The sequence below is a fragment of the Chiloscyllium plagiosum genome, chromosome 30, assembly GCF_004010195.1.
Source record: "Chiloscyllium plagiosum isolate BGI_BamShark_2017 chromosome 30, ASM401019v2, whole genome shotgun sequence".
Classification (NCBI taxonomy): domain Eukaryota; kingdom Metazoa; phylum Chordata; class Chondrichthyes; order Orectolobiformes; family Hemiscylliidae; genus Chiloscyllium; species Chiloscyllium plagiosum.
The window spans coordinates 25,605,321-25,626,619 of NC_057739.1; the positions used below are offsets into that span (position 1 = coordinate 25,605,321).

The window sequence follows — 21,299 nt, forward strand, 5'->3', positions numbered from 1 at the left end:
AGGACACGACTGTTTCAAATAAATCAGCCTACCGTGTGTCGTATGTCTGTTTGAAAGTTTATGTATTAGCTTCAAACTTTAAATCTTTAATGATTTAATATCAACAGTACACACAAGATCTGAAAACAATTTGCAAATTCATCCTTTTATATACATGGCATTTATGGAATCATAGAATCACTATAGTGTGGAAACAATTTCTATGCATTATTATCAGAATCAAACCAAGAGCAGTTCCTTACAAGTTGCAATTGGAGTATAATTAAATAAAGCATGGTTTCTGTAAATTGGTCAAATTTTCAATAGGTACGTGTTGTTTATTTATATCCCCATTTTGATGGAAACCGAATTTTGCATTATTAGTTTTATGAACGACACACTCCATGCAATCAAGGGGTCCAGAAATCCATCTTAGCAACTGCTGAACACATTGTTTATTACATCTATAAATGTAGCTTCCCAAGAATTACAGACTTAATCAGTAAGGGCTGTTTTCTTAGTGCAAACAGTGCTTTGAATTTTCTAAATGACATCAACACAGTTAAAATGCATTAACTTTTCAAACAAACTACAGGGGGCCTTATTCACCAGTCTATTAAATAGAAAGTAGTTAGTACTATTTGTCTTGATGATATGTTTTTTTAAACCCTCCCTCAAGATATAACTTGACCACACTGTGTCACTTGCTATCATTTTCTCAGGGTGACTAAATGCAATTTCAGACAATTAAAAATATACAGAAGTGTTCTCTAAACCCTTGGAATAAGATAAGGCGGCAAACGTCAAATACCACAAAAGAAAAGCTGATCTCATTCCTCCCATAGCTGGAATGAGCTCAAATGAATTATACAACATATTATAAATCAACGTTAAGCTTTGGTATCTTTCGTACTTTAACTTTTTAAACAGTGCTTTGACTCTAAAATGATTTAAGGGATTGTGGTGAGAATATACTTTGTTTCCAAGAAGACATAAAGCTGTCTTTTTTACGGACACCAATATGTCAATCTGGCTGCCAGAAGCAGGAAAAGCTGACGATATAAAATTTTATGATTTCATGCCCCAGCAGCAGACAGAACGACTTAATGAAATCCTCGTCAGATTTACAATCTGAAGCAGCTATTCAACAGAAAGATATGGCTAAGCGAGACATGTCCTTTGACCTTTAAACTCTTTGATCCTTGCACAGCGTGTGGGCTACTAACCCCTTCTGTGCATTTTTCACTTTCCTGTTCCGAGTGTCCTCGGCAGCACTGATCCTAAACAGGTGATTTGAGGTTATAGTATCATAAACAGCTGTGACTAACTGGCTGTCAAAGATCTACAACTAACTAAACGAACTTGAAGAAGTTTTTCCTTTGTTAAATCAAATACAGCATTTTCTGTTGTGTATCTTTAAATTGAACACTTTTTGCTGAGTTGAGTATGCCCAGAAGTATCATTATGCTTATTAATGTGATACAATTAAAGAATATATATTGCTCATGCAAGAGACTGTCCTAGGTATAAACAAAGTGGGCATCTGGGATTACTAACATTGACAGAGATGGCAACCAGGAATATCTTCAAAGGATGCATCACAAATCCACTTTGTTGCAATTCTATCTCAATTTCTACTGTAAGAATTGTCCTTTCTGTTGTTTCAGTGAACTCACTCAACATACACAAACATAAGAATTGATTATTCAGCAATTCAAACTTGTTTGGCCATTCAATAAGATCATGGCTAATAAGTCTGTATTTCAAATTTCACACTCCCATCTACCCCCAGTAACCCTAGATACCCCTGCCTAACAAGAATCTATGCACCTCTGTGTTAAAAATATTCAAAGAACCCAGCTAACCTGTCTTTTGATACAGAATATTCCAAAGTTGCACAACACTCAGAAAACATTCTCCTCATCTCGGTCCCAAAGGGATGATCTCAGTATTAAAAGCTATCTCCTAGTTCTGGACTCAGCCACAAAAACATCCATTCCACATCCACTTCAATCAAGTCACCCCCTCATTCTGCTAAACTCCAGTGAACCAAGCCCAGCCTATCTTACCTATCCTCATTCCAGGTATCAATCTCGTTAATCTCATTTGAACTGCCTCCAATGCATTTAAATTCCTCCTTATTTAAGGATGCCAAAATTGACATGATAGTATTCGAGATGGGATTTCACCAATGTCCTGTATAACTAAAGCAAAACATTTTTACTTTTAAATTTAATACCACTCGTAATGAGGAAATGAATCTATTAACCAAATAGACAAATAGTTTATCTAGCTTGAATGTTTCTCTGACAGCCAGTTTATCCGACTGACATTAAAACGGCACTGATAAAAGTACTGGTTTTATTGCAAAAGCCCAAAAAAGCAATTCTAATATTTCTTTTGTCTGATCATATGCAATCAGATGTAGGTTGGCCAAATTTGGAGAAAATCAAAATGCCTTTAAAAGAACATAAATGAAACTGTAGAAATTTTGAGTTAGCCCATTTTTACTATTTATTTACAGATTTGTCCAATAATCAAACTGGTTAAGGCATTCATAAATCAACAGATTTAATGTATCAACATGAATGCACAAGATCCTCTGATGGAGATTTGTCAGTAGTAAATTTCATTCTTTAATTAACCTGAATTAAGTTAACCTACTGTAAGTTTACTTCACTATTTAGGGCATACCGTAAAATTTCTTTACCATTGGATGGCCTCTTTTGATATTATTCCTGGTCAAGAAAACATGCAAAAGTGCACATAAAAACAAACTAGGTGAAGACAGGTAAACTAGAGCACTAGTTATTATTTCAGAATTTCTGTAATATCTTTCAACACACCTCCTACACTCTTAGCCCTGAAAATAGTTGAGTGTCTTTACCTTAACTCAAAGAACCATAATGCTGACACAATAGACTGTACAATATTAATAATTCTTACATACATGCCCACACTTTTATAGAACTGGTAAATCGGATTCCTTCACACAAAAAATTAAAAGATCGTGAATGTCATTTGCAAGGGCCATGACTGGTTGAACAGAATATATTCATTGACAATGCTTGTATGTACCCTGCAATCATGAGTGCAGTGAGTGTCTTGTGGCAGCATTCATATTTCTAATGTATACAGGCTGAATATTTTGAACAGACATCATCTTTGACCAGTGACATCTTTATCGCACAGCAACAGATTCAGGCTCTGAAAACTCTTAATTTTGTACCAAACTGTTGATGCTTAGGTACAATCCTGTCCCATTCACCTTCATCCATTAAATTAATACACATTGCCTGATCATCCATTCATGATATCCCTATGAATAGGGATGAATCAAAGCTTTTAGGAAAAAACGGCAGAATTTGGCAATGACAAAGTTATGGGTTCATACACATGCAAACAGTCATTTTTCCATTTGCTAGAATAAAAGCTAGATATCACAGTGAAAAAGCTAATGCTAGTTAAGCATATAGTAGATCCAAGATATTTCAATTTCTAAACTTGGCCAAATAGTTAGGCCTTCGGTTTGCCCAAAGTGACAATTTTCATATCAACATCATTTGTGGGTGGCACAGTGGTTAGCACTGCTGCCTCACAGCGCCAGAGACCCGCTTCAATTCCCACCTCAGGCAACTGTGTGAAGTTTGCACATTCTCCCAGTGTCTGCGTGGGTTTCCTTCGGGTGCTCAGGTTTCCTCCCACAGTCCAAAAATGTGAAGGTTAGGTGAATTGGCCATGCTAAATTGCCCACAGTGTTAGGTGAAGGGGTAAATGTCGGGAAATGGGTCTGGGTGGGTTGCGCTTCGGTGGGTCGGTGTGGACTTGTTGGGCCGAAGGGCCTGTTTCCACACTGCAAGTAATCTATCTAAATCTATCTGTCTAAAAAAGTAATCTAACATAGATAAGTATCAGCTGAAAGCATAAAAGAAAATGGAATGAAAATTTTAGCACATGACAGGAAATCTTGCAGTGGAGGCAGATATATTCCTTAATATTTCTTTAGAATGGTGTATTGCCTCCCTGGTGCCAGGATCAAGGATGTCTCAGAGAGGGTGCAGAATATTCTCAAAGAGGAGAGGGACCAGCAGGAGGTCATTGTACAAGTTGGAACCAACGACAAAGGAAGGCAAAAGGATGAGATTCTCAAGGGAGAATAGAGAGTTAGGCAGGAATTTAAACAGGAGGTCCTCGAGGGTAGTAACATCTGGATTACTCCCAATGGTACAAACTACTGAAGGTGGGAAGAGGAGGATAGAGCAGATGAATTAGTGGCTGAGGATCTGGTGCACATGCATGTTCACATTTTTAGATCACTGGAATCTCTTCTGGGGTAAAAGTGACCTGTACAAGAAGGAGGAATTGCACCTGAATTGGAAGGAGGTTGGGATCAAGGGAGATGGTGAGGAAAGAGATCAATGTGAGACTGGTACAGTTAGGAAATGCAGCAAATCAAAAGGTCAGGCCAGGAAAGTGCAAAACAAAGAACAAGCTAGGACTGATAAATTAAACTGCATTTACTTCAATGCAAGAGGCCTAACAGAGAAGGCAGATGAACTCAAGGCATGATTAGGAACATGGGACTGGGATATCATAGCAATTAGAGTCGTGGCTCAGGGATGGACAGGACTGGCAGCTTAATGTTAAGGACACAAAGGGTACAGGAAGGACAAAAAGGGGGGGGGGGCGTAAAGAGGGGAAGGGGAGTGGCATTATTGGTAAGGAATAACATTACAGCTGAACTTAGGGAGAATATTCCTAGGAATATATCCAGGGAAGTTATTTGGGTGGAACTAAATTAAGAAAGGGATGATCACCTTATTGGGATTGTATTGTAGGCCCCTAACAGTCAGCAGAAAATTGAGAAATAAATGTGTAACAAAATTTCAGTTATCTGTAGGGATAATAGGGTGGTTATGGTAGGGGATTTTAACTTTGCAAACATAGACTGGGACTGCCATAATGTTGAGGAGATGGAGATGAATTTGTTGCGCACATACAAGAACATTTTTCTTAGTCAGTATGTGAATGTACCTACAAGAGAAGGTGCAAAACTTGACCTACTCTTGGGAAATAAGTCACGGCAGGGGCCAGCAACCAAAGTTCTATTAGTTTTAAAATAGTAATGGAAAAGGATAGACTGGATCTAAAAGTTGAAGTTCTAAATTGGAGGAAGGTTATTTTTGACAGTAATAGGTAAGAACTTTCAAAAGCTGATTGGGGGCAGATGCTCGGAGGTAAAGATTACATTAGATTACTTACAGTGTGGAAACAGGCCCTTCGGCCCATCAAGGGTCCATTAGAAAATGGGAAGCCTTCAAAAATGAGATAATGAGTGTCCAGAGACAGTGTATTCCTGTTATGGTGAAAGGAAAGGCTGGTAGGTGTAGGGAATGCTGGATGACCAGAGAAATTGAGGGTTTGGTTAAGAAAAAGGAGGAAGCATGTCAGGTATAGACAGTATAGATCGAGTGAATCCTTATAAAAGTATAAAGGCAGTAGGAGTATACTTAATAAGGAAATCAGGAGAGCTAAAAGGGGACGTGAGATAGCTTTTCCAAATAGGGTTAAGGAGAATCCAAGGAGTTTTTATTAATATATTAAGGACAAAAGGATAACTAGGGAGAGAATAGGGCCACGCAAAGATCAACAAGGCGGCCTTTGTGTGGAGTCGCAGGAGATGTGGGAGATACTAAATGACTATTTTGCGTCTATTGTAGAGAAAGACATGGAAGATATAGAATGCGGGGAAACAGATGCTGACATCTTGAAAAATGTCCATATTACAGAGGAGTTGGTGCTGGATGTCTTAAAAACATATGAAAATGGATAAATCCCCAGGACCTGATCAGGCGCATTCTAGAACTCCGTGGGAAGCTAGGGAAGTGATAGCTGGGTCCCTTGCTGAGATATTTGCATCATCGATAGCCTTCCAGCACCTCACCTGTGACTATGTCCATGCAACTGGTAAAATTGGCAAAGAGCTGGGAGATGGTTTGCCACCTGTCTGTTAAGACTTGCCATGAGACTAATACAAGGGTATCAACGACAAAAAGTCACTGTTATTGTGAAAAATTGGCTTTTACCAGCTTTTAAACGTTACTGCAGAGAAACTATTCCATCAATCTGTAGTCAAAATAATTAGACATAATTAAGGGATGAGCTTAATTATACAATAAACAAATATATCTGGTTAATCTAGAAAGATACCAGAGCAGTACTGTTCCACTTCACAGCAATTAGCTGATTAAATTTTTCTTCCTTGTTAGTGATGAAACTAAGACGAAAAATAACTAAGATTAAAAGCATGGGGGCAAATGAAAACTCATGCCTATGATTTCAGGTCATTGAAAATATTACTTCAAGAAAGCCTTAAAATGACTCAATTTTCCTTATCAAAGTATAGCCACAATATGGATATGAAGTGAATTTTAATCAATATCATATGCGCCCAAGATTTTGCAAAGCAAAAAGCAAAGCGGTTTAATACATGCTGTTGGGAAATTGTTAGAAACCATGATTAAGGAAGTAATAACAAGACATTTGAAAAATAAAAATCCATCAGAGTCAGCATCATTTTACGAAGGGTAAATTGTGTTTAACTAATCAGTGTGAGATAAGTGTGAGGTTAACTATTTTGGTTGGAAGAATAAAACAGCAACGTATTACCTAAATGGAGAGAAACCTCAAGATGCTTCAGTGCAGTGTGATCTGGGTGTCCTTGTACATGAACTGCAGAAAACTAGTATGTCGGTACAGTAGACAATAAGGAAGGCAAATACAATGTTGGCATTTGTTGCTAAAGGAATAGAAGATAAATTTTGAAAAGTATTGCTGCAGCTGTACAAGGCATTCATCAGACTGCACTTGAGAGCATTGCATACAGTTTTGGTCCCCTTACTTGTGCAGGGATGCAGTTGCATTGGAGGCAGTTCAGGGGAGATTCACTAGATTGATTCCAGAAATGTTTTACGGAGAGATTGAGCAGCTTAAAGCATACATTCTCTAGAATTTACATAAATGAGAGGAAAGCTGATTGAAGGATATAAAACACTAAAGGGGCTTGACAAAGTACACGCAGAGAGGATACGGGGGAAATCTAGAATGAGAGATCATGATTTTAGACTAAGGAGTAGCAGATTTGAAACATAAATAAGGAGGAATTACTTCTCTCAAAAGGGTCATGAATCTATGGAACTCAACCCCAAAGTGCAGTGGGTGCTGGGACACTAAATAAATGAGATAGACAGATTTTTAATTAGCAACAAATTAAACGGTTATGGAGAAAGAGCAGGAAAGTGGGAATGAGATAGAGATGAAACTAGCCATGATCATATTGAATGGCAGAGCAGGCTCGAGGGACTGAATTGCCTATTCCTGCTCCTAGTTTTTTTATATTCTTGTGTTCTTAAAAGCACTAAAACATAATAACTCATGAATATTGCTTTGTCTGACAATGTTTAAACCTTAATATTTCGTTCAGGTAAAATAAACATACTGGCTGGTTAGGTGAATGTAGTAATTATTTTAAATGCTCACAGAAAGAGCACAAGAAAATAGGTACATAACACATGCATCACAATAAATGTCTTGCATTTCTTTTGCTAACCGTAAGCATATGGGGTGGGCAGTGGTAATATCACTTGGCAAGTAATCCAGAATCCCAGGTTGATATTTTATGGACATGGGTTTGAAACTCACCATGGTAGATGGTTAGATTTAAATTCAATGAAAAATATGGAATAAACAGTTGGCCTAAATTTCATCACATAATTATCATCAATTGTCTTAAAAATCCATCTGGTTGACTAACATCGTTTAAGGAAGGAAATCTGCAATTCCTTACCTGGAAAGTGATACTCATCTGTATCAGGGTGAGGGATTTCAGTGAGGGGGATCTTGACCAACTGGGAAGTTAATGGGACTGAGGGTAGTAATAGCGAGGCAAATTATGCACAACACTGTTTGAGACAGATGATACGAATTGGAATGATAACAAAAATGACAAGTATAATGAGGAGCTTCAAGAGGGCCTTTCCTAAGGGACCGAACCATCCACCCATCCAGCTCCACAGATCCCAAGAGGAACTTGTGTCACAGAGCTTGGATGCAGATTTTCGAATGTGATTGGCAAGGTTGGTGATGTTCTCACTGGAATCAGGAATATAGGTGCAACATTCACAGCCAATAAGGGAACAAGTGCCCTTTCCCGGCTAGTAAATAATCTAAAGCCAATCTGTTTTGTTGGGCAACTGTGCAAATTGCGACCACCTCCGCACTAAGTTGGTCAAGAGCTGTCACCATTTCATTTTCTATTTCCTCTAGAACAGAGGCCAATTTTCTGACCCTTGTTGCCACTAGCGCAGTCCCATATGAAGGGAAGAGAATGGCAAAGAACTGCTCAGCATCTGTTATAGCTGTCCTGGTGGGAGGCCAAGGCTGTTGGAATGGGGAGGAGTGTGAGTGGTAAATAAAGGGGACCACATACCCTAGATAGCAACTACCAGTCCAGGAGGCTGGCTGCCAGGGGTAGGCTTTGTGGCTGCAAATGAAATAGGTGCCATTACATGTTCTCAAGTGACTGGTTTGAGTTCCAGTCCAAAGAGTTGTGAACTTGGCACTGTGGTAGTCTTGTTGGAAATATCAAGATTCAGGATACTCCCAGCGGAAGTGGATCGGCACAAGGATGGGTTAGGGAGCAGGGAATGAATACATTTACTGGTTCCAGCATCCCGCGTAGTTGCTTTCAAAGCAGATGGTTCTCATGGGTACCCTTTCCTGTGATATTAGTGAGGAACAGAACTGGGGGTGTATACAAGAGGTTGTATTAAGGCTGGAACCAAACCTTATATTTTTCCATACTATAACCTTCACACTCCCAAGTGAACTTATTGTTAGCGGAATAATTGGTCCCATCAGAGCCTCGCATAAAAGAGTCGTGAGATTCCCAGTCAAACCTACTGCCTCCCCAAGGTGAAGATATCAGAGGACCTGTTTTGTTCCAACCACCATTCAGCTGGTTCGGATTCATTAAATGGAATGGGTCTTCGGGGATTCCTCCCTTTGAATGTATCAGGACATCGGTGCATACCCAGCAGCTAGAGTGGATAACCTTCTTTGCATAAATGTAAGTCATGTAGGCGGCACGGTGGCACAGTGGTTAGCACTGCTGCCTCACAGCGCCGGAGACCCGGGTTCGATTCCCGCCTTAGGCGACTGACTGTGTGGAGTTTGCACATTCTCCCCGTGTCTGCGTGGGTTTCCTCCGGGTGCTCCGGTTTCTTCCCACAGTCCAAAGATGTGCAGGTCAGGTGAATTGGCCATGCTAAATTGCCCGTAGTGTTAGGTAAGGGGCAAATGTAGGGGTATGGGTGGGTTGCGCTTCGGCGGGGCGGTGTGGACTTGTTGGGCCGAAGGGCCTGTTTCCACACTAAGTAATCTAAATCAATCTAAAAGTGTTGACATGCAATTCCCTTGTGACAGGGTGCATCATCCCATCTTTCCTATTCCCCTCATGCCCAGTCAGTATGAACAAGGCAATGAGGAGCACAGAGACTAAAATGGCGATCAGTCTCCACATATTGTATCTGGCGGGTGAACTGATGCCTCCAGCGTTTTCTGCTTATGTTCCTCTAAGGGTGGCGCTTTCTTGCAGCAGGTTCCATGCATCCTCTCAGGTCTTCCCTTTATCTTGACAGCCATCCGGGTTACCAGGAAGACGAGGTATGGGCTTTTCCACCAAGGAGGCTGTTTTTACTGCTCAGTCATGGTATTGCTCTTACCTGGCTTGGCCCCTTGCCCTGCGTGGCGCTCGCCTGCCAGAACACACTGTAACAATCACATAACTTTTGCTTTTGTCATATAACTAATGAAATGTTTACCTGCACAAAGCGCAACTCAGTTAAACGTTATCAATGTGCAAATGTAGTATCTGGAGTGTGCATTGACTCAAGGTCTGAAAACATTAGATCATTAAAGCAAGGCCTCAGACTTTGCCTGGTATATGCTCACATAGGCCAACTTGTGACTATCTAGTGGTTATGTATCTGATTGAGCAACCCTCAGCTTGGACAATATAAATCCCCAGCGAATCTAGAATGTTTTGGAGTTGCACCAGAGCATACGAAGGAAAGGTGTGCTCCTCCTGATACCACGCAATAAAGTTTGCCAGTGCTCAAAGTCCAGGGAACTTCTTCAACATCTGGTCTACATATGACACCAGATCCTACAGCAATGTAATTGGCTCTTAATTGCCTTTTGTGCAATTATGCATGGGTAAAAAATGCTGGCCTGACATTTTCTCACACATCCCATGAATGAATAAACACATCAAGGGTGAAAAGTGTTGAATTTTCTATTGATTTGATAGATTTTAATCGACCACAAAAAGCTTAGATTTTAGATATGCAGTGTATTTCCAAGTGTTATCAATTCTGAAGACCGAAGGAAGCAATACAATTTTAGCCACAAATTTAAATACTCTTAATTCTAACTTTAATAAAAAATATTAAGAAACCTTCTAACTTACGTTAGCATCTATGTAATTGTGAAGATTTAAATACAGCTTTGTTGAAATGATTAGAAACAATAAATAATCAGATTTTAAAGACATATACGAAATATAATTCAATTCCATTGATTAAGCAAAATAAACTTACCTCCATTAAACTAGAATGCACTCCTATGAGGTAGGGCATTGGAGCACTAAAAATAGGAAAAAGAATTTATGTTAATTATTGATGTTAAATCCACTGAGTATTAACTCTACAATATTGATGATTAGATTTTAAAGCCTCACCTGAGTTAGTTTTATAATCTTTAATGACAATTATTAAAAATGGTCATTTTGGATTCATTTTAAAAGGTTTTCTGTAGCTGGATGAAACAAGAATATTCATCTTTTCTCTCTCAAAATTGGTATACATCTTTAGAGCTACAACTATCCTAATCAGAACATAAACCTGAACGAATAATAATATTATGATGGTGCCACGAGGTATACAAGTCACTCAGCTAATATTTCACAATAAGATTATGGTTGAAGTCATTCAAGGTGCAATTCAACTTCTGCAGAAGCATGAGATAGATGACATTAAATCAACAATCAACTGTGCACATTGCCACGTTTGCTTATATTTACATTAAAGCTACTGGAGAAGAAAACTATGTAAAACACGCCATTAATTTTGCATTATTGTGCAATTGATTTAAAAAAAAATGTCAATACAAATACCATTGTGAGAAGAGACTGATGAATGGGGATTATGGGACGCTTGGGGTAAAGCTCCAGCTGCTAAAACTTGAGAATCTTGCCTGTGAGACAGATTCACGTAAACAATCTAATCAAGTGGAGACAAGGTCGATGTTGATGTGGGGAGGGGAGGTTGAGGGTGAAAGAAGAAATCATGCATTTTTGTATTTAAGGAATGAGGAGGTCTGGGGAATTAGAAGCGGAGGAGGAGGTAGTTAGTCAAGTGAACCTTTTGCAACTATATGATTGGATTACTCAAATTTGTATCGGTGGAATGCCTATGATCATTCTTGACAGTAGGACTTCTTGCATGTTCGTATCCAATTTTAAAAAATGCTAGTTTTGAACCACTCAGGGCACTTTTGGGTTAACAGAGCAAACCCTCTTCCTTGTTTACAATACATTTTCATAGATCCAAAAACATTACGGTCTAGTTAGTGCAATTTTTATTTTATCCATGACACTGGCTCTGCACGAGCAAACCAGTGTTTTCCAACTGAAAGCCGATATGCTAACATTGAACCAATAGAAAAATCAAAAATATAGAGCTTAAAAAATATTCATAGTGAATCAGTATTAAACATGTTAACATTCTGGTTAATTCAAGATGGAGGACGGGAAAGCTTTCGGGCTGTAACAGCTGCTCCTTTTTTTTTTTGAGGAACTTTAGGTGCTGGAGATGATTTCCTCGAATTCCAGGAGCAGCAGTTACTGTTTTAAATGCTGTTGCATTGTTTTGGAACTTTGAAAAAAAAAAAGTCAAAACAACTTTAAAAGTTTTAAAAGGGAGAAGAACAAACAAAGGAAGCACATAGTGAGGTCAGTGAAGGAGAGACAGAAAGAAAAAAACTGACACTGCCTTTGCTGTTTGAAGTCATGGATCGCTGGACATCGGAGTGCATCTGGGAAAATAAACGAACAGTGAAATTCACAACTGATCTTGGAGGAACTGTTGGGTGAAGTTTACAGCACAGAAGCAGATAAAGTGTATTGTTGTTTTAAGTGAGACCTACTGAAAGTCTGCAGTAGTGAGTAGAGTGGGTTCTTTCTTGATTATATGTTTTTAGAGATATGTCTCTTGATTAAACTTAAAATATAAGCCACAACTATTAATTTAACCTGGGGCAGTATTTGTAGAGGAATAAGATGGTGTTATTGTCTGTGTCTGCAGATTGTTAAGAAGCAAAAATGGCCTTTAGTAGAGTGAAATGTGCTTCTTGTCAGATGTGGGAGTTTAAAGAGAGTTTATGGATTACAGCAGAATATATCTGCCATAAATGCTATTCGCTGCGAACCTTATCAGATTGAATGGATCGGTTGGAGATACAGTTAGAAGCAATGAGGAATTGGCAATAACAACAGTCTGTGATGGATGGCAGTTATAGGAAGGGGGGAAAGTCTCAGATACAGTCACATAGATGGGTTAATTCCAAGAAAGCTAAAAGAGGTAGGCAGCTAGTGCAAGAGTCTTTTGTGGATATACCCATTTCAAACAGGCATGCAGTTTTGGAATATGTGGGGCGGGGGGGGGGAATGGATTCTCAGGGGAACATAGCACAAACAGCCAAGTTGCTGGTATTGAGACTGGCTCTAATGCAACGAGGGGTACGTTGGGTTCCAAGAGATCAATTGTTAGGGGATTCACTAATCTGAAATATAGACAGACTTTTCTGTGACCAGCAGTGAAAAATCAGAATGGTGTGTTGCTTCCCTGGTGCCAGGATGAAGGATGCTGAAAATGTGTTGCTGGAAAAGCGCAGCAGGTCAGGCAGCATCCAGGGAACAGGAGAATCGACGTTTCGGGCATAAACCCTTCTTCAGGAATGAGGAAAATTTGTCCAGCAGGCTAAGATAAAAGGTAGGGAGGAGGGACCTGGGGGAGGGGCGTCGGAAATGCGACAGGATGAAGGATGTCTCAGAGAGGGTGCAGAATGTCCTCACGGGAGAGAGGGGCTAGCAAGGGTCCACACTGGAACCAATGACATAGGAAGGGAAAAAATTGAGAATCTGAAAGGAGATTACAGAGAGTTAGGCAGGAATTTAAAAAAAGGAGGTCCTTGAGAGTAGTATATCTGGATTACTCCCGGCGCCCATGAGCTAGTGAGGGCAGGAATACGAGGATACAGCAGATGAATGCATGGCTGAGGAGTTGGTGTACGGGAGAAGGATTCAAATTTTTGGATCATTGGAATCTCTTTTGGGGTAGAAGTGACCTGGACAAGAAGGACGGACTGCACTCAGGGAGATAGTGAGGAAAGAGGTAAATCTGACACTGATACAGTTGATAACAGAAGCGAGTCATACAGTCAGGGCAGGCAGGGACAAGATAGGACAAGTAAAGGGGCCTAACAGGGAAGGCAGATGAACTCAGGGCATGGTTAGGAACATAGGACTGGGATATCATAGCAATTACAGAAACTTGGCTCAGGGATGGGCAGGACTGGCAGCTGAATGTTCCAGGATACAAATGCTACAGGAAGGATAGAAAAGGGAGGCAAGAGAGGAGGGGGAGTGGCATTTTTGATAAGAGATAGCAGTACATCTGTGCTGAGGGAGGATATTCCTGGAAATACATCCAGTGAAGTTATTTGGGTGGAACTGAGAAATAAGAAAGGGATGATCACCTTATTGGGATTGTATTCTAGACCTCCTAATAGTCAGAGGGAAACTGAGAAACAAATTTGTAAGGAGATCTCAGCTATCTCAAGAATAATAGGGTGATTATGGTAGGGGATTTTAACTTTTCAAACATAGACTGGGACTGCCATAGTAGCAAGGGTTTAGATGGAGAGAAATTTGTTAAGTGTGTACAAGACAATTTTCTGATTCAGTATATGGATGTACCTACTAGAGAAGGTGGAAACCTCTTGGGAAATAAGGCAGGGAGGTGACTGAGATGTCAGTGGGAGAGCACTTTGGGGCCAGCGACCATAATTTTATTAGATTGGAGAAAGGCCAATTTTGACAGTATTAGGCAAGAATGTTCGAAAGCTGATTGGGGGCAGATGTTCGCAGGTAAAGGGACGGCTGGAAAATAGGAAGCCTTCAGAAATGAGATGAGAATCCAGAGAAAGTATATTCCTGTTAGGGTGAAAGGAAAGGCTGGTAGGTATAGGGAATGCTGGATGACTAAAGAAATTGAGAGTTTGGTTAAGAAAAAGAAGGACGCCTATGTAAGGTATAGACAGGATAGATCGAGTGAATCCTTAGATATTTGTATCATCGATAGTCACAGGTGAGGTGCCAGAAGACTGGAGGTTGGCTAACATGGTGCCACGGTTTAAGAAGGGTGGTAAGGACAAGCCAGGGAACTATAGACCAGTGAGCCTGGCGTCGGTGGTGGGCAAGTTGTTGGAGGGAATCCTGAGGGTGTACATGTATTTGGAAAGACAAGGACTGATTAGGGATAGTCAACGTGGCTTTGTGCGTGGGAAATCATGTCTCACAAACTTGATTGAGTGTTTTGAGCAAGTAACAAAGAGGACTGATGAGGGCAGAGCGGTAGATGTGATCTATATGGATTTCACTAAGGCGTTTGACAAGGTTCCCCATAGGAGATTGATTAGCAAGGTTAGATCTCATGGAATACAGGGAGAACTAGCCATTTGGATATAGAACTGGCTCAAAAGGTAGAAGGTGGTGTGGAGGGTAATGTTTCACACTGGAGGCCTGTGACCAGTGGAGTGCCACAAGGATCGGTGCTGGGTCCTCTACTTTTTGTCATTTACATAAATGACTTGGATGCGAGCATAAGAGGTACAGTTAGTAAGTTTGCAGATGAAACCCAAATTGGAGGTGTAGTGGACAGCGAAGAGGGTTACCTCAGATTACAACAGGATCTGGACCAGATGGGCCAATGGGCTGAGAAGTGGCAGATGGAGTTTAATTCAGATAAATGCCAGGTGCTGCCTTTTGGGAAAGTAAATCTTAGCAGGACTTATACACTTAATGGTAAGGTCCTAGGGAATGTTGCCGAATAAAGAGACCTTGGAATACAGGTTCACAGCTCCTTGAAAGTGGAGTTGCAGGTACATAGGATAGTGAAGGCGGCGTTTGGTATGCTTTCGTTTATTGGTCAGAGTGTTGAGTACAGGAGTTGGGAGGTCATGTTGCAGCTGTACAGGACATTGGTTAGGCCATTGTTGGAATATCGTGTGAAATTCTGGTCTCCTTCCTATCGGAAAGATGTTGTGAAACTTGAACGGGGGTTCAGAAAAGATTTACAAGGATGTTGCTGGGGTTGGAGGATTTGAGCTATAGGGAGAAGCTGAACAGGGTGCGGCTGTTTTCCCTGGAGCGCCGGAGGCTGAGGGGTGACCTTATAGTGGTTTACAAAATCATGAGGGCATGGGTAGAGTAAATAGGTAAAGCCTTTTCCCTGGGATTGGGAAGTCCAGAACTAGACGGCATAGGTTTAGGGTGAGAGGGGAAAGATATAAAATGAACCTAAGGGGCAACGGTTTCCACACAGAGGGTGGTATATGTATGAAATGAGCTGCCAGAGGAAGTGGTGGACACTGGTACAATTGCAACATTTAAGAGGCATTGGATCGGTATACGAATAAGAAGGGTTTGGAGGGATATGGGCCGGGTGCTGACAGGTGGGACTAGATTGGGTTGGGATATCTGGTCGGCATGGACAGGTTGGACCGAAGGGTCTGTTTCCATTCTGTACATCTCTATGACTCTATGATGATTGACATCCAACATTTGCAATCCACGCACAATGTCAGTGGAAGGGGTGTGCGTGCAGCCGGTGCCTGTTGATCATGCCTGCACTGCGGGTTGGCCGTATGCAACAAGCTAGGCAGTGACTACCAAGTACCTGCTGTGGTTTCCACACCGAGCTTCCCGTTCAGTTTGGTTGCTAACTTAGAACTTAGTATGCTGTACATCTCTATGACTCCAATTAAACTGTTCATAAATTCTCTTCAATGTGGAAGCAGGCCATTCGGCCCATCCAACCTACACTGATCCTCCAAAGAGCATCCCACCCAGAGCCATCCCGCTACCCTATCCCTATGACCCTGCATTTCCCATGGCCAAGCCACCTGGCCTGCACATTTTTGGACTGTGGGATGAAACCAGAGCATCTGGAGGAAACCAGGGAAGAATATGCAAATTCCATATAATCGCCTGAGTGTGGAATCGAACTCAAATCCCTCTCACTGAGGCAGCAGTGCCACATCTGTTAAATGATACAATTTTAATAGTTTTGATTGATTTTTTTAAAAAAAATTACATCCATGGTTAAAATATGTTTCTGTTAGTGCATAATAATTGCACAGCAGATTACAAAACCTTTCAAGGATAAATTTAACAAAAACATATCTAGTTTTTGTTTCCATATTCATGTAAAAAATCTATATAGTTTTAGTTTTCCCTTCAAACTACTCCACAGACATTTACAAAAGAACACAGAACTGCTTAAAAAAGAAAGTACATAATAAACCTCAATAAAGCGACATGACTATTCACAATGGGGAAAAAGCTCACACAAGTCAATAGGTTGAACATGTTAAGCCATCAAAAGAATGAAGCACAAATTACATAAACATTCTCAGACAATAAAGGAGGAATAGATCAAAGGCCTACTTCTATATATATGGTGTATTCATATAAAATATATATTTATATGAGAGAATTCATGCTAGGCCTCAGAAGATTATCGTACAGCTTATGCTTCAAATTTAACATCTTATTATTAACCTCCAGTGCAGTATGTATCAAAGATGAAAAATTTTTTGAAGCTTCCTTTAAATAAAATATTCATGAAACCTGTCTTTGAAAGAAAAGGATCTGCCAGAGATTTTCTATAAAGAAACTGGCACTTTATGTTAGGAAATGAATTATCAGAGTTATGACTGGAAAATGACAGTGTATCATTTTTTCCCTTGCTTAAACTTACTTCCCCTCTTAGTCAAAATGGGAGGTCCAATTTAACAATGCAATGTAAATGTGGCTTGTGAGAGAATGTCCAGAACCAATTGTCCAAAGCAATTCTATTTCATCCTAGGTTTTGCCATCTTTTACATTTGAATCCAGCATGAGATTTGCATAGCACACTTACAAACATACATAATTAGTTTTCTGACACCATAAAAGTTCACAAATGCATTGTGGACATAAAGCTTTGTTTTTTTTAATTCATTCATGGGATGTGGGTATCATTGGCAGGCCAGTATTTATTGCTGGTTCCTAGTTGTCCTTGAGAAGGTGGTGATGAGCAGCCTTCCTGAACTGCTGCAGTTGATGTGGTGTAGGTTGGTTCACAATGCCCCTGAGGCCACAAAAGAACAGAACTCAGCTATATCCAGGAATCACAGGTTTATTTTTTTTTATAGATGGAAGGTTTTTGTTCAGTAATTATAGAACATTTGTAAAAGTTTTTATTTTAAAAAATCAAGCAATAGTTTTCACGTGACTGGATCTAAAAGTATATTAAGTTGTATTCCATGTTGTACCTAGCATTATATTTTGCTGTCCTTACATTGCAGGTAGGGTAGTTTTAGACCTTGTTTCAGGTTAGTTAGATGTTGTACTTGCAGAAATGCTGCAGTTTCAGCGGACAGTTGGATTATTTGCAGCAAAGTTAATTTTGCAATTTTTGTGACTGTGCTGATTTTTTTTCCCACCTAATATAGAACAAAAGGTGTACAAGAGAATGGCAGGAATGTAAAACCCAAGTTCTGCCTCAAGTACCATTTCCTATCTAATGGCAAAAAAAATGGCAGGTGAATTGGCCATGCTAAACTGCCCATAGTGTTAGGTGCATTAGTCATGGGTAAATATAGGGTAGGAGAATGGGTCTGGGTGGGTTACTCTTTGGAGGGTCGGTATGGACTTGTAGGACCAAAATGGCCTGTTTCCATACTGTAGGGAATTTAATCTAAAACATGCCAACATGTGGAGAAATCCTTATTCCCGTCAACTCCATTCAACACCCAAAAAAAAAAGCTTCTTTCAGGTTACCACAATTGGAATGAATCCTATTTACTTAGTTTTTGAAAACCCATTTCCACTGAGCTTAGTCAGTTAAAATTGCACATCTAACAATGACAAGGCACTTATCTAACATTCTCTCCATTTGTCTAGTTAGCACCAACCCAATTAATAGCTAGTACGTTACAGGGAGGCTGGCTAAGTAATCAAACTGAAACACAGGTTGAGAGAAAACTCTGCTTCCATTATGTGCTATCCTACTGAAAAGAAATGCCAAGTAATTGTAGAGAATGAATGTTTGGCGATCAATCTCAACAACCTGTTTCCTTGATTATTTGTCTAAATGTTTGAACTTCTTAATTCATGTTAGTTAACTGTTTAGTTCTTTAAAACTAGTAAGTTTGCAGGTGACACCAAAATTGGAGGTGTAGTGGACAGCAAAGGAGGTTACCTTAGATTACAACAGGATCTTGATCAGATGGGTCAATGGGCCGAGAAGTGGCAGATGGAGATTAATTCAGATAAATGCGAGGTGCTGCCTTTTGGGAAACAAATCTTAGCAGGACTTATACACTCAATGGTCAGGTCCTAGGGAGTGTTGCTGAACAAAGAGACCTTGGAGTGCAGGTTCATAGCTCCTTGAAAGTGGAGTCGCAAGTAGATAGGATAGTGAAAAAGGCATTTGGTACACTTTCCTTTATTGGTCAGAGTACTGAGTACAGGAGTTAGGAGGTAATGTTGCAGCTGTACAGGACATTGGTTAGGCCACTGTTGGAATATTGCGTGCGATTCTGGTCTCCTTCCTATCAGAAAGCTGTTGTGAAACTTGAAAGGGTTTAGAAAAGATTTACAAGGATGTTGCCAGGGTTGGAGGATTTGAGCTATAGGAAAAGGCTGAACAGGCTGGGGCTGCTTTCCCTGGAGCATCGGAGGCTGAGGAGTGATGTTCACGAGGATTACAAAATCATGAGAGGCATAGATAGGATAAATAAACAAAGTATTTTCACTGGGGTTGGGGAGCCCAGAACTAGAGGGCATCGGTTTAGAGTGAGAGGGGCAAAGTTTTAAAAGAGACCTAAGGGACAACTTTCTCACGCAGAGGGTGGTGCGTGTGGGAATGAGCTGCCAGAGGAAGTGGTGGAGGCTGGTACAATTGCAACATTTAAAAGGCATTTGGATGGGTATATGAATAGCAAGGGTTTGGAGGGATATGGGTCAGGTGCTGGCAGGTGGGACTAAATTAGGTTAGGATATCTGGTTGGCATGGACAGTTTGGACCGAAAGGTCTGTTTCCGTGCTGTACATCTCTTTGACTCTGACTCAATGACCGAGAATATGGGACAATGGTGGAATGATTGCCTCAATTTTAGATAATAAGATGTTTAATCATAGAATTTGGAAGCAAGCAGACTTAAGCATTGAGAATTGGGTAGTTGATAATCAACCAGCCTGTCAAAGTATAAAGAATTTACAGTTCTAATACCATCAGATTTTTTAGTCATGGGCAACTTATGTAACGTATATCTAATTTGACACATTTTGAAAGATGCTTTTGCTGAGAAATATTGGGTGTGGAGATTGGAAGACTACTTTAGGAATTTGTACAGGTGAGCTGGGAATGTCTGATGAAATAGTAGGACAAAAGGAAAAAAAAACAGAGGACAAGTGGGTTCAGCTGGTGGTCTCAGGCTACTGAAGAGAGACATGAGGCATGTCAAAATTATGTTAGAAATTGATGATGACAGGAACTAAATTTAATAACTGTTAAAGTACTCAAGAAAATAAACTTTCCTGCGGAGAATATTAATGAGAAGAACAGATCTCAAAATCACCACCATAAAGATTAGAGGTACAATTTTTAGGAAGATGGGAAAGCAACTATTAAACAAACAAGGAACTGGTGTAGACCACTCAGCCCTTCAAAGTCTGCCATTCAATGACAGTATGTTTGATCTAATTTTAACTTCAACTCTACAATTCTGCATATCCTTGATATTCTTCCATTCTCTTGGTAATCTCTGCCTTAAAAATATTTAAAGATTCTGCATCCACTGCCCTTTGCAGAAAGGAATTCCAAAGACACACTCACTTCAAAAAAAAAAATTCCTCATCTCAGTTTAAAAATCAGGGATCACCTATTTAAGACAATGACCTCTAGTTCTATTTTCTATGTGATAAAAACAATGATTATTCCTATGATAGAAGTGGCAAACATGACAGCAAAAGTCTAAAAAAACAGGAATGGATAATAGTTGCAAGAATTTTTTAGATATTATTATGGACTGACTTTTACTTCTTAGTGTATAATTAAGTAGTATAATAATAAGATTATACAGAATGAGGCAAGGTGGCTTGGTCTACTACGTACTAGTAGATTCCACAAATATGTAGAATTGTCGTATGGAAGATCACTCTAAAGTTATGTGATGTCCCAAAGGAAATGAAAAATAGTAAACTTTTCAAAATAAGTTTTATTTTCCTTTGATCCTCAAAGGTAACCAAACAGAACTGTAGGATTTGCCACAAACTACACATATATTTGCCCTTGAATAGAAGATTATAATACAATGAGTCATCTCTTCTTCCTGCCAGCAATTACATTCCATTCAAAATTAATCCTCTTGGTTTGATATGATTGCAATTGTTGAACTGAATTAAAGCCTTGTCAGTCACCACAATTTTTCTGTTGTCATCTGTATATTTTACTGGTGAAAGCGATTTTGTAGTCATGAATGACAAAATCAGAAGTGAGATGTGCAAGTGATTCTCAGCAGTAAATGACAGTTAGCTGATAGCAACTAATCTTACCCTTAGCAGCATTAAAGATTTCAAGAACTGAAGCACTCAGAAGTCCTGACTGTATTGTTGCACACATAGCATCTGGCTAATGTTAAACTTCATGTGAGGATATACAAGGTTAGGTACATAACAGTCAGAAAATGCTTTAAATAAGTATGTGCAATGTGTAACTATGGTACTTGTAATAACGGTTCTTGTAAATATTCGAGCAGAGTTCCACTGTCAGTTTGAAAGCTTGCTAAAATCCCTAAGTCTATGTTATAAAAATTAGCTTAATTAACAAATTTTTAAAAAAATCTTTTTGCATGGACCACAAAACTAATGAAAA

The 21,299-nt window shown here is 39.7% G+C and overlaps 1 protein-coding gene across 6 annotated transcripts in view; it reads right to left on the reverse strand.

Annotated features, from left to right (window-relative positions):
* dennd1a (DENN/MADD domain containing 1A) overlaps nucleotides 1–21,299 on the reverse strand; it is a 523,293-nt gene that overhangs the window by 195,783 nt on the left and 306,211 nt on the right. For all 6 annotated transcript variants that reach the window (XM_043720138.1, XM_043720136.1, XM_043720140.1 and 3 more), the window contains one exon: nucleotides 10,638–10,683. In XM_043720138.1, coding sequence (XP_043576073.1) covers nucleotides 10,638–10,683 — 46 coding nt within the window. The remainder of the gene's footprint in view (nucleotides 1–10,637; nucleotides 10,684–21,299) is intronic.